The sequence below is a fragment of the Pteropus alecto genome, unplaced genomic scaffold, assembly GCF_000325575.1.
Source record: "Pteropus alecto unplaced genomic scaffold, ASM32557v1 scaffold10, whole genome shotgun sequence".
Taxonomy (NCBI): domain Eukaryota; kingdom Metazoa; phylum Chordata; class Mammalia; order Chiroptera; family Pteropodidae; genus Pteropus; species Pteropus alecto.
The window spans coordinates 1535869-1550843 of record NW_006431210.1 but is presented as its reverse complement, the minus strand read 5'-3'; the positions used below and the strand labels follow the sequence as shown (position 1 = coordinate 1550843).

Sequence of the window (14975 nt, the reverse complement as noted above, 5' to 3'; positions counted from 1 at the left end):
GAATTTGAATAGGGCTTGAACATCTAGCCCTATTCAAATTCTCAGTCCAGCCCCAACACCACCAGACTGCAGCCACATGAAAGACCCCAAGTGAGGCAAGTCCTCGAAAGTTAATAATAAATTGTGTTTTTTAAGCCATTAAGTATTGTGCTGGTCTGTTATGCAGCAATAGGTAACTGAAATTAATTCTACAGTTATTATTAATTGAAGATTATTTATTGTGGAGCCGTGAAGAACCTGTGGGCAGGGCCCAACTCTTCCAGAATCTGGTAGATAGTAATTTGACATCATATGTACTGTCCCAGCTTTGCATGCTTATTCCTGCCAGTTACATGAGCAATGGAATAATTCTATCAAAAATAATGAAATTCTCGATAAAAAAAGAGTATGATGATTGCTTGGCTGTGAATTTAAAGGCTGTGATTAGAATAAAATATAGAATAAAGCTCTTAAAAAATAAAAAGATAGACTGTAATGCAATGGGTATTTTTTATTTTTCTCAAATTGCTTGTAAAACTGGCTCACATCCACCTGAGCCCACATGTGAACACCACCTGCCTGTCACCGGCACGCACCCTCCTTTATTTTGAGAAGCAGCTGTCTTCTTATAGGGTCGTTGTATTTTTATTTGTTCCTCCGGGGGACAGATTGAATTAGCCTCCCCACGCTGGACATTGCAATTCAAAATAATAGTAAAAGACCTGCAGGTAATGGGCCATAATACTCACTTGATACCCACTAAGGAGGGTTTCGATCACTTGCTCTCTGTTACCTTTTGCAAAACATCTGTTTCACATGAGCCAGTTAAAAGTGCATACATCTGTAAATAATAAGCTTGTGTGTGCACATAATTTAATGAATTAGGACATAAAAAGGAATCGAACAGTAGGGGCAAAGCAATTAGAGTAACTGCCCATTTTGTTAAAAATGTATTGTTTCCAGCTTTCACTTAGAAACCCTTTTATTATTCTGTGGGTTCTGAGGCTTCCAGAGTTCCTCATTCCCCCTCCTCACAAAGAAAATAGGAGTGTACTTTGCATAGTTGGCAGAGGGAAAGAAACCTACATTATGCGAAGTTGAGGTGGGAACTTCCAACTCACTTTCTCCTCAAGAGATCCTCAGTGGGTACCTGAACCTCTCTGTGCTTGGGAACTCTCATCTGAAAAAGCGAACAATAACAGTACTTCCTCTTCGGGTGGCTGTGAGGTTTAGGTGACAATAAGTCATTTTGTGCACCTGGCATATAATAGGCACTTAATGAATATTAATTATGATGATGACGATTATTTCATTCTTTTAAAAAACCAATCACAACTTGCAATCATTCAGGGGGAAAAACATTTATCTTGGTTCAAAAGTGATGATTTGGTCTTATTTCAATTTACTTTCACTATTTTCTAGGGATGGACCAAAAAAAAAAGGGGGGGGGTGTGGTGTCGGGGAGGAGGAGCAGCAATGTCCTGGTTAACAGGAAGTACAATCAGAAAATATTTCTAGGGTATCAAAGTGAGTGCCAGAAGCCCAAGGAAACATCCCATTTTTATATTCTCAGGCCAGTTTTCCAGCTAACACTTTATAAGAGCTTGCCATAAGAGCAAACCTGAACCTCCAAGTTTTGACAGCTCACTCAAGTTTACTTCAGGTGTTTTGAACAACCCACCAATATACAAATAAATAAAAGCAGAGACCACTTAAATACGTTCCGAATTTCAAGTTCATTTCAGCATATTTCTTGGACACCTACTGTAGGCCAGGCAGTGGGTTATAAAACACAGCACATACATATAAGCAGGAGAAGGCGCTGGTGGGAGACAGAGCATGGCATTTTCTAGAACACAGGCTGAGGCTTCATAAAGTATGGCCTTTTTCTCTCTGCCTCCCCAAGTTAATAAGATACTTAAGCAGAGTGAAAGTAGCTTTAAAATGTTGGAAGATACTCTGTGTTCATTTGAAAACCAAGCAGGAGTGAAGCACAGGACTAGAAATTGTATGCCACATTGATATGATCGCTACAAAGAATATAATTAAGTCCAGCCCACTGGGATTCTGTGAAAATCTTGGTTTAGCTGGGCAAAGAGAGTGTTAGCAAAATAAATGCTAAGAATTTGCCAGGCCCCAGGAAAAACAGTTCCACCCAGAAGGAAAACAAGTTAAACAATGACTGAAATCACCACCCTGAAGTATTCTGTTTACATTCTCCTACATTCTATTTGCCATCTACATAAAGAGATAATTAGAGCTCCTTAAAAGCAATAGGAAAGAATAAAGGCTGAAGGAAAAGGGAAATAAAGAGAATGAACAAATATTGGAAAAAAATATTAATAACTGAAGTATACAGAGCTGTGTCGTTCGATACAGTAGCCACTAGTCACATGAAAGCTAAATAAATTAAAATGAAATAAAAGTAAAAATTCAGTTCCTCAGACATATTAGCTACATTTCAAGTGCTCAGTAACCACACACGATCAGCAACAACTGTGTTGGACAACAGAGAATTATAGATCATTTCCATCATTGTAGAAAATTCTACTGGACAGTGCTGACATCCTGTATTTTAAGGGGTGATGTGCTTGTACATATCCATTGGCTCAAACATAGTTAACTAAGTCCTGACCAGGCACCAAGTACTACACTAGCTCTGGGAAAACAGAAGTAAAGGACACAATATCTGACCTCAAAGACTTCCCAGATTGGTAAGGGAACCCAACCAAGAAAAAGCAAATACAAACACACACACACAAAGGAGAAATGGGTAGAAACACAGAAAACAAACTTGGTAATTTTAATGGTAGATATGGTGGGAGTACTCAGAGATGTTCCCTGTTTAATTCTTTCCTTTATTCTTTGTTTAAAAACTTTTTCATAATAAAGTATTGGGGGAAAAACTCTATTTATTGAGTCTTACATATCAGATACTTTAAATATACTCTCTTACTTAAGTCTATGACAGGCTTGCAAGGAAGCTTTATGGATCCATTTTACAGATTAAGAAGAAAAACCGAGGCAGCTTGGAGCTCTAGCTCCCACAGCAGGGGCAGTGCATGAAGAGTGCCCAGTCCCACTGTATCACCCTGCACGTGGCCGCACTGTATGCACTGTAAGGGCAGCATCTTACAGATTTAAACCTACTTCCGTCTAGACCACTACATGACCTTTAGTAAGTCACTTCGATTAATCCATGTCTCTATTTCCTCAAAATATATAATTATTGGATAATTCCATTTTAAACAGAAGCAGCAGGTAGAATGCGGCATATAAAAAAAAGAACAGTATATTGCACTAAACTATATTTGAAATCACCGAAATAAAAAGCATTATGCGAAAGGCTAATCATCATCATTATTTATGTAAACTTCATTAAACAGTAATAATGGGGCCCTCTAAACAAAATGGATACTTAAAATAGGTGGCGAATGATGAAATACTGAGTCAACTCCATCATTTCTTAGAAAGTTCCCTCTCCCCCTTTTTTAAAAAATAATAGAAGACATAATTGTAATGCTGCTTACCTAAGAGACACCACCTAGGAATCAGTACCATCTTTAGATGAAGGTTACCAGGGAACCAGAATAACATGAAAAACCTTATTTCTCATTTCTCGCCTTCCTGTGACTCTTCGGTAAATACAAGACTAATCCTGACCCCGACTCCTGTGAACTATTGAGAGCTAGGCCAGTGCAGACTTCAATGACAAACAGAGACAAACAGGACGGAAAACAAAGGACAAAAGAGCAAAATAGTCTCATTGTTTCCTCCACAGTTTAAAAGGCTGCGGCTTCTATTTAAAAAAATGTCATCAGAGGAAATGATGTGAGCTACAGTTCTCTATCTCTCTCTTTTCCACATTGCTCCCAAACCAAAACGCTCCGTGGCCCTTTCTTGGTATTGTTAGGGCATAACAATTTTTCTCCGAATTTTTCACTGGCTGATGGAGATGACAGAGTTGGACTGTGAATAACTGCACTTGGAGGATGAGAAGAAGACCTTCCTGGGACTTCAAACCCAGCTCTACAACTGGGTGACATCAGTCATGTTACGCGTCTTCTCTGAGCTCAACTGCCTTTTCTGTAAAAGAACAATAATCATTCTTTCCTCACAGGATTGTCTGTGAGGATTAACGGATAACATATGTACAGCCGTGAGAGTAGAATTCTGTTAAACACTTAACCAGCCAGAAAAGTCCAAACTAACTAAAACTCTGCAACGGTTCTTCAATTTAATCTTTATTGTCAGAAGACAACGATTTCTTTCTTATCATAGGGCATAGATGTGATGATGGTTGTTATGGTGAACTCAAGATGGTGGTACATTCTTCGTCACTCTCATCGAGAGGTAGCCGTATTGAATCTGGGCTGGCCCTGTGACTGCTTACCCAACAGAATATGGTGAAAGTGACTCTGTGCCAGCTCTGGATCCAGTCTTTAAGAAGCTTTCGCTTCCTCCCTCTGGGAAGGCTCCCTCAGAATACTAGTGCCATGCTGTGAGAAGCAAAAGCCACATGTAGCTATTCTAGTCGATAGCCACAGCTGAGCACTCAGCCAACAACCGACATCAACTGCCAGTCATGGGAGTGAGCCTTCTTGGACTTCCAGCCCAGTTTAGCCCAGATGCAGCCTCATCTGACATCATATAGAGCAGATCTGCCCAGCTGAGGCCAGTCTATCCACAGAAAAATGAGACCCTAACTTGTGAGGCCACTAAGCTTTGGGCAGTTTGTTACACAGCAATAAATCACAGAAACAATTATAAGGAAATAAGTGATCCTTAAAAACTTAATCTAATCAGACCCAACCCCAGAAGAACACTCTTGAACAAACACTTCAGAAACTTCTATATGAGAGTCTTCAAGAAGCACGTTTGGAAGGCATGCACTTACTCCACTGCTCAAGATGAGTTTAAAACTCTGCTTTGTAAACTTCATTTAGAAATAACATAGGAGGCCTACCCACAGAAAAACTTCAAGCCTGCTCCTAATGACAAAACTGTGGAACCCATTTGATCCCTCACCTTATCCACCAGCTGTGGTTCTCAGTGGTTTTTATTTTTATTTTTTCCAAAATAAAATTCAGGTTCAAAGTGCTGAGCAGATTCTTATGTTTCTTTTATAAGAGGGCTATATCACAAGGACTTGTATACATAAGTTTCCTCCATACACTGTGAATCCAGAAAAAGAAGAGACAGCATTAGATTCATCTTGTTGTCCCTCACAGAACATTTCAGGGAGCCTGGAACATGGCAGACAACCAAGAGCCCTTTGTTGACGAGAACACTGCAAGATCTAATCCATCAGGGAGTAATAAAAATGTACTGTGCCCTTGACAGCATCCTTGGGCAAAGTGTATTGTGACAACTTCGAAGGTGACAATGCTCACTTGTAAAAGTCAATCCATTTGTACTAAATCTAGGGGTTTAGTAAATAGATGCCACTGAATCAGGACCATCGTGCTATCCAAACTGTGACAAATGGGAAGGACTGTCACCTAAGTTATGAGCCACAGACAGAGGAACCATTTCACTGAGGAAAAGAGATACCAACTAAAAAAAGACTGTTTACTATTAGCCAAGGCACATAAGCCACAGGTGTCATCCTGAAATCAGAGCAGAAAGACTACTCAGTGACGTCTGTTATATTTTCAGGGTGAGACTAGAATCCTCGTTTACATTATCTCTACTCTTTCTACAAATCCTGCAAGGTAGACATTATTATTCCCATTTCATAGCTGTAGAAATAGATCCTGTGTCAAGTCAGGCCATTTCATTATCTCAGACCATCAGGCAGTAACAGGGATACAGGTGGAGAGAGGCATGGGAGGGCAATGTATGTGAGTGGGAGTGTGAAGAAGCAGCAGTAAAACTCTCAGAGAGTGACAACTTTTCACAGCCTCTGGGCTTAGGGCAAGGAAATCATTACACCTTCTCCAAAGAGCTCTCGGTGAACAGGTGATAGGATAACTTCTGTAAGAGTATTTGCAGCTTCTGCCCGCTAGAAGCCCATATGGGCTCTTCAGGAAACTCTTGCCTAATTAGCAGAGAGATGCCCTGTTCAACAGCTCCTTCCAACATTCTCTGCAGAGCGAGACCTATTCATCCTATCTCCAGTTCCTATTGTTTCCTCTGATAAGCAGGGCCCCAGTGAACAATTAAAGCTTTCAATAAATAATCTCTAAGCACATTCATTTGATTGAGTGTTATTTGATACAGCAGTTAGTTTCAATGGGGCAGTTAATATTGATCACATAAAGTACTCCAGACAAACATGAAACAGTTCCAGAACTCCATGGATTATTACCCTTTATCTGCCAGTCATCTGGGTTACTTGTAATGGTCATGGAATTTAAAATCAATAATAACAATTAGTGTTCTGTACACCAAAACGGATGAATCATGTGAAATGAGTTTTCATATAAAATCAAAGGTAAAGGGGGCCTATAACATGGAGAAAAGCTCTCTGAATTTCCAGGACACATTTGGCAATGTACTTTCAGGCAAGTCTTCTGAATGGGCAGCAAGAGAAAAAGAAAGGTATTTAGAAGATGTAGCCATAAAAATGCATGTGAAACCCTTGACAGTCTTAATCCAAAAAGATGAAGCGTAAAAGATAAAAGTGATCAAAATGAGAGCTAACAAACGTAGTAAAATTAATGGGACTGGTGATTTACTTCCTCTGAGATGCGTTTCTAGCTACCTTTTTCAGCTTCCGATTCATAGGCATTAATCGTGATTTTTTTTTTTTTTTTTTGGTAATAAAATGGTAACAACAGTATTTTAGCTTTGCAGCCCCACTACTGTAATGCCTGGATAATTAAAATGCAAAGCAACAGAGAAATGTTTCATCATTAAGCTGTAACCAGCACACTATGTGAAATCATCCATTCCAAAGACTTGTTTTTCATCAATTATTTGTTATTTATCTGATGTAAATATAAGGAGGACTAATTAAAATGTATGCCTTTTTATACGGTTTCTTGTCATTAAAGCCAATGAAAGCATTTTGAGGACCATAATGAAATAATTATGTTTGCCTTTAAGAATTCTCTTCAATAACACATGGCAGTACTGAGCTAAATTAAAACATCAGGAACTAAATTTCGCTTGTCTCCATTTCCATTTTAGTTAATTATACCCCCAAGCTTTCCAATAGACCAGACCCTAAAAAATCTTTTGAAGCTGAAATGGCCTTCAGATCATCAGCCTTTTTATAATTATGGACTTTGATGACAAGACAAGGGTACTGTAGCCCTGAAAGCATTAATGTTTTTGAGAACAGGGATTTATTATATGAGGTCTTCATTTGCTCTGCAAATTAGAGGAGAACTGTGATAAATGTGATCCAAATATTCCCAGTTAATTGACGCACCTGGTCTTATCTGCATCATTCCTATCACAGTATTTTGAATTCAGCTATGGGTTTTTTGGGTTTCTTTTCTGATTTAGTAAAATGTTAACTGTGGTGATCAATAACAACAACAAAAACAGACATTTCCCTAAATCTGAGTCAAATTAAGAGAATGACTTCGTCTTCAATACTAAAACTTATTAAAAAAAAAAAAAAAGAGCAATGTTTAAGAGACTAAGGAGGACCTATGAACTTGAAAAAATAAAACAGGACACTTTCATTTGAATTTCTCCTCCAAACCTCAAATTGGAAATGCTTGCGAAAGGGGGGAAAAAATCCGAGTTTAAGAGAAAAGGAAGACAGAAAGAAAGAAAGAAAAACTGCTCAGTGGTTTTAGGGCTCGTGGCAAATGAAATGGTTTTAACGAAGCTGTCATATGATACAGATGGGGCTGGGACATGGCATTTAGAAAAGTAAAGAGGAGTCCCAGGGATTAACTCTGACAATGTGAATTCCCACCCATTTTGTCCTATATGGAGAGCTGGCATGGTTCATGGGTGATAATATTTGGTGACTGCTGGATAGACTGTCTTATGAAACATCTGAGGGAAACTGTTAATGGCCAAGAAACAAATACTATAAAATTGCCATTATAATCTCAATCCATTTTTATTAAAATCACTCCCTTCCCCACCAAGTTATTCTTTGTTCTGTTTAGAGAAATCGCCTTTTGGGAACAAGGGACATTGTCACCCACTATCGCGCCTGTTAAAATGAGCTTTCTTCTCCTCATCTGAGCTGGTTCACTTCGGCAGCTGCTGTGGGAGGCCTGGAGACCCCTGGAATCCCTGTGCCCTGACCAGAGGAGGTGCTCAGCCAGGCCAAGTCGCCTCCCTGACGTCAGTTCCTGTTATCCTCCCCTTATCGTGCAGGGGACCAAGAGTCTTATCTTACTGAACGGCCTCCCTTTCAGCTCCCGACCCTGTAAGGCCAGAGAAAAATCAAGTCAGCAGTTCCACTGCCTGTTTGAATTCCCATCTCAGAAGTTCTGAAAGCTCAAGATAATTCCTGCAGACTTACCCTCTACTGTTTCCTAGGTAGAGAGAACTTTTGCAACTTTTTTTTTTAATTCACGTAAAGGGTTTGAGGGGAGAGGGATGGGACTGGAATCGTGCTTCTTAACAATGAAGTAAGGAAGCAGGGAAGGAAGAGGAGAATTCAGGATAACATATTGACTGACGAGGTTGTGTTATTAGATCTTACAGATGGGGCAGGTTATCTCATCTCCTATTTAACAAGAGGTACTTAGGCCAAGCCACTTACAGACAGAATACTGATAAATCTGAAACCTGAGTTAACTCTGCTCTCCTCTCTCCATCACCCCCAAGTCCAACTTTTTAAGAAGGAGCTGGTGAAAAATTGATACAGATTTAAGCACAGTAATTCAATTTAATAATTCTACCCCTCCTCTATTCCCAACGTGCGCGCGCGCGCGCACACACACACACACACACACACACACACACACACACACACACACACGGTGCTGGAGACAGAAAGTTTGAGGGGAGAGGGATGGGACTGGAATCGTGCTTCTTAACAATGAAGTAAGGAAGCAGGGAAGGAAGAGGAGAATTCAGGATAACATATTGACTGACGAGGTTGTGTTATTAGATCTTACAGATGGGGCAGGTTATCTCATCTCCTATTTAACAAGAGGTACTTAGGCCAAGCCACTTACAGACAGAATACTGATAAATCTGAAACCTGAGTTAACTCTGCTCTCCTCTCTCCATCACCCCCAAGTCCAACTTTTTAAGAAGGAGCTGGTGAAAAATTGATACAGATTTAAGCACAGTAATTCAATTTAATAATTCTACCCCTCCTCTATTCCCAACGTGCGCGCGCGCGCGCGCGCGCGCACACACACACACACACACACACACGGTGCTGGAGTCAGAAACCCGGTCACAATACTAAATTCCATTTTGCAAAGGATGTCTTCTATTTACAGATGTATAATTTGCAACAAAAGGAATTCATATTCGGAAGAATGAGAAGCACAAGGTGATCTTCAGTAACAATGGAAAAATTAAGCCGTGAGCACTCTAGTTATACTGACCGTAGAATACAAACAGAGACTTTCTGTGCCGCTCGTGGGTTCAGGGGGCAGCCTAGGAGATGCAGTATTATTGAAATATCTGGCCTCTTTCAATGATTTATGTGAGAACTGTGGCAGTATATTTGAAAGTGGGTTATTCTAGAAAATCAGAGATGTGCGATTGCCACAACTACCCTATAATTTGAAAGGCAAGATTCCACATTAATATCTTTTGGAAAGGTTTCTAGCCAAGATTTTTCTGATTAACCTTCATCAAAAACTCCCATTTCCGAAATAATCTATTTAATTGATAGTTAACTGAATTTATATTAGAACATTTAAAGTATAAAAATGTCATTTAAGGATAAATTTATTGGCACTTACACGTAACTCAAACTCAATAGGAGATTCTTTTTAAGATGTTCTAAAATGAACACTGAATTTATTGTTTAATATGTCCTGTGCAACTTGAAAGAGTTTTATATTTTGCATCTTGGTTTTACATCTCCATCTGCCTCCCAGAATTAATTTCTAACTAAAAGTTCCCAGCCTTTAAAAAAAAAAATTGATTTTAAAGATTATAAATTCCTTGAGAGCAGAATTTATAATCTCAACCATTTATCATGTATTTCCCTTCTGAAATAGTTTATTGATGCTTGTGGAATATATAAAGGAGAAAACAGTAAGGTTTTCTTTCCTTTTCAGCCAACTCAGGGGCTTAACATTTTGAAGGTAAATTATAAACATCTGATATCCAGAAGAACTTGCTTTTACTTTTATGCTGTAAAGAAAAGTTCATGACAGTACTGACTGGTTATATATGGTTCAAGCCAGGCTTCCAGAAATGAGAAGAAAACTGATTCAGTTTAGCTAACCTATCAGAAATCACCATTCTGGTCATTTATCTACTAAGAAAAAAAGGCCTGTTCCAGTGCCATGGCTGTGCATTTGGGCTGGAGAATCAAATTCTAAATAGAGTTTACAAATCGATTCCATAGCCGAATTTTAAGCGGACAGATGTCTACCTCTCCTACTGTTTTATTTTTGGAATCCACCCTTTTCTGGCAATAAAATTTAAACTAGTGCATTTTTTTCTTCTAAGTTGCACATCAATACACCCCTACCCAAAGTACCAAGTTATCTGAATACTGACAATATTTATTTTAGTATATCTTTTTTTTTGGAAAACTTTGTGAATCTTCCACTTGTTTTCAATCAACCCTGTCCTGCACTCTCTGAGATTTAAGCAAAAGTCCCTTTTCTTTTCTTTCTGATGGTATTAGTTACCACCGTCATGTGGCCGAGAAGCAGAAAATTATGTCCTACTTTAGAAAAACAATTGAGCCTTTTCAACGAAATATTTATTCAAAACCCCATTCAATTCATACGGTGGCTGTCAGTCTTTATTTAGTCTCTCTTTCAGAGGGTATCTTTGATTTTGCCACTTTGACCCCAATTTATATCTCACTAGGAGAGGATTTAGATACTGTTTAATGCTTAAAATTCAGGTCCCAGGGCTCTGAGAAGGGGACTTTTTTCATTCCTTAATCACACATCGCTACATTAAAAAAAAAAAAAAAACATTATTTTTCCTCATTAATCAGCAAAACACTATTTCAAAAAAGAAAAACTATATATTTTTTATTCCTTTGATGTGTTGAGTAGGGAGAAGACAGGGAAAGGGGCCAAGAAGTTGTCACACTCATGATTTCACTGAAAGCAACTATATTTAGACCACAAATATTAGGATTTATCCTATGCCCACTGGGCAATTAATGCTGAAAACATCTGGAGCAGCCTAAAACCAAGATAATCCAGGAGGCATCTGAACAGAAACTTAGTGACTCCATACCTTCAAGGGCAGTCTTAAATCATATTATTTATACCACATTCCCTTAGTAGCCCACTAATCCTAACTTTGCATTTTTATAACCAGCAATTCACAGGCCTTACTCCAATCGGCAGCTGGTTGACATACCATTTTTGTCTTTAAAATTAAAAAAGAAAATGAAAAGAATATTTTAACACCTTTCAAAGAAAGCTTCTGGCATGTTTTACATCCAAAGGGTTTTCTCTAATGACTATATACACAAACGCGCATGCATATGTACACACACACACACACACACACACACACACACACACACACAAACACACCATCAAAAATCAGTAGGATCTCAAAACAGAAAATAGTTTTGGTTGGAATTTAGTACTATTTTTTTTCCTTCTTGCCCACTGTTTCCTCTGTGTTAAGAGCACAAACAGATCTGCTTCTCGTCAAAACAGTCATTAAGCAAAATGGAAAAGGTTGTGGCTTTTATGTTTTTATACAAATGTAGCCCTAATGTGCTTTTATTTCAAAAGCCTTAACTAGCTGGGTCACCCTGAACCAAACACTGTGTGGCAGACATTTGTTAAAATTTTTATTTATGCTTAAAAACTTAATCGCTTGAACACCTAAACTGAGCGGTCTTAAAGTGGTTTTTGGAGGAGAAGACAGCTCTGAAGGGGCATAAGGAATATTTACATTTTACTCATTTAACCTAAAGTTGGGGCGTGGGATTCAAACCCTTGTGAAATTGACCACAATAATTACTAATTGCCGTGCTTACAAAAATAAGACACTGGAATTTCTTAAATCCCTTTGTCAAATGCCTTTATTTACTTTTTCTAATGCAAGTTTCTTTGATTAGCTGAACTTTGCTGTTATCAACACTTCTTGCTTATCCGCTCGCCCTAGGCGAATGACACATTTACCACTCGCTCTTCCTAGATAAGGCAAATCCCTTGTTTAACTTGTTCAAGAACAAACAAAGCTTTCCCCCCTACTCCTACAACTTAATGGGCATGTTTGGAGGGTTAATTACAAAAGGGAGAATGTCTACTTGTAAAAGCTCTATTAGGTCTAATAGCTTTATGCCCCGGTCTTGAGCCTTTTTTCCCCCTTTGTTAAAAAATATGTTTCATTAGAACTTTCTCCTACAAGAAAAAGTTTGAGAGCCCCCTTTCCCTGAGATTCTAAGTTAAATTGTTCATACTGTTTTAATTGCTAGAGAAGACAGATCTAAAAGATTTGTTAGAGGATTGCAAAATTATTTTGTAACGCTCAGTTTCTTTGAGTCCACAAAGAAAACAGGCAGCAGGAAAGAAAAGGCATTTGGGAAGCAGCTGAAGATTAAGACGCTTTCTGAAAACGATACTTTTTACCCTGGTTATGGCTCTACAAAATATTAAGTCAGACAGCCAGACTATTGGCATTAAATGGTTATTGATTTTTTCAGCTACAAACCTGTTGATTTCCTGGCCCAAGAAGCAAGTCTTTACCCTTAAGAAAAAGTTTCAGAGAGGGCAATTTAAATCTTGTTATTGTCCCCTCTCTCTCTTTTTTCTTCTCTCTCTTTAGATAGGCCACCGTGTTATTAGGAAAACTCAATTTCTTCCAGTTAAACTTTGACCTCTTTGAAAACAAAGATTTAAAATGTCATTTTCAGGCTAATGCTTCAATGAATTGTCAAATAAAGTACTAAAAACATTTTGATAGATAGCTGAGCCATTTATCTAAATCACTGTCAGGGCTGCATGCATCCTGCAGGCTCCCACTACAGCCACCGAAGATGAGATTTTCTGGGACTTCTGGTCATTTCTCAAGCCTGCAGCCAGGCTACTGTTGACCAGATGCATGCCTCGGCACCGTGTCAGCATCAGATAACCAAGTAGTCAATATTTAAAAAAAAAACAAAAATCAAAAAACTGGGCTACCCCACTTACATTTCCTTTCCTACAACCCATGTCCAGGTCTCCAACAGAATTGCAAGATATGGAAATAATGGATGGCTCAGCCCAAGGGGTGTTCATTGCCAGTAGTTTTCTAGCAAAACAGCAACTTCTTAGAGCAACAAAGTGACTCGGAAAGGTGGCAGCAGGGTCAATGCTAAGAAATATTGCTTTTCCTTAGCAAGGAAAACATTGGAGGCAGCAGCTTTAACTGGTGGTTTATGAACTTCAGGAGCAGCAGCTACCTTAATCAGGCTAAATTCCTTGCAAGGAAGATATCATATTTTAATTACTTTCGACTGTTGAAACACATAAGGCTGGGGATATATACAACTAGTAGCTAATCCAAAGAACAGCAAAGTTAAATTCCCCTCTGCATACATCTTAGAAAAAACTGCACAATGTGTCAAATCGCCTTACTTGAAGAATGTTTCAAAGTCCTGTGGTCACCTTCTACTTTTTTTCCCCCTCCATGCATATTTTCAAAACTGTTTTCAAGACACTGTAAGTAAGGCTGGTAAGGAGAGGAGCGCGGGTCGGGAGGGGATGTTTGGGAAGAAAACATCTAACAGGAAATTTCAGCAGAGGGGATCAATATGCACACGCCAGCATATCACACCCTTTCAGCATTAAATCATTAAATCCTTTGTCTTGCTACCAGTGCAGTTTGTTTCCAAGGTCTTCATTGCATGCAAGAAAGACAATTAATTTTTTTTTTCCTTGAAAGAAGGGGGAAAAAAAAATAATAAACCTACATTGAGCAGTATGCCGATGCTGCCATTCGGTTTGGGTCAATCCACTGAAGCATGCTTTGAGAGCTTTCTCCTGGAGCATGCAGGAAGACGGACTCGCAGTGTAGAAATCCAGGATTTGCCCAGGACTCACTGACAGAACATCCATACAGTCAAACATGATCTCCCCTGCACCGAATGTCTGCAAAAGTGCTTATCCTCTAGGTGTGGAGGCAAATGGCATAGAAAAGTCCACCCAACTCCATCAAACTCTGCCCCTTTTTTGGCACGTAGGCTGTTGGTCTTTTTCCCAGCCTCGAATCATGAATTATGACAGACAAGCCAGCTAAAAGCCTGTAATTGATCCAAATGATCATTTACCATTTTCCAGGCTCGCTCGGCCAATCCAGCCGGGGCGGGGGTTCCCAGAAAGATCCCAAGTTCTCCTTCCAAGCAAATGCCTGCAAAAAGCCTTCCGAATGCGGTGCAGGTCCTATCCCGACGGTGCCCAGACAAGCCCTGCCCGGCTCGCTCGCGTCCTCGGCATCCCAGTCCTCAAAGAGCTCGCATGGGGGAATTCTGGTCCCCCCTTTGGCAAAGAATAGACCCTCCTGCCTCTGAACAGCTCACTTCCTACTACTTCTGTCACACAGAATGAAAGATTGAATTGCCTAATATATGCGAGTGAACTTTCGGTGAACCCTTCCCGGGCTGCTAACCTTCAAATGACCCAACGAGTCTGACATCACCAACTCCCAGGATTCTCACAGCGCTTAGAAACTCCCAGCAGCCCTGCAAACGCAGACAGCCAGAGAGACAGGCAGCGAGCAGGCACGCAAGCCGGCTCTTTCTTTCCCATTTCTCACCTTTAAAACAATGCAAGAAGTGCTTTTAGAACGAGCAGGGGAGGAGCCAGGACACCGCTCCTGGCTCACGCTGAGCGCTAACTTCGCTCCCTTTACGCCTTTTTATTTGCAGCGGCTTTGCTTGCAAGCGCGTGTTCCCCCTTGCCCGCTCGCCTCCCGCCCACCCC

The 14975-nt window shown here is 39.7% G+C and overlaps 1 protein-coding gene across 1 annotated transcript in view; it reads right to left on the bottom strand.

The window, feature by feature from the left end:
• The window catches only part of RARB (retinoic acid receptor beta), a 160914-nt gene extending 146248 nt beyond the window's left edge, over positions 1-14666 (bottom strand). The window contains exon 1 of the mRNA XM_006905703.3: positions 13967-14666. Within this exon, the coding sequence (XP_006905765.1) occupies positions 13967-14123 (157 nt within the window). The 5' untranslated portion in view covers positions 14124-14666. The remainder of the gene's footprint in view (positions 1-13966) is intronic.
• Positions 14667-14975: the final 309 nt, after the last annotated feature.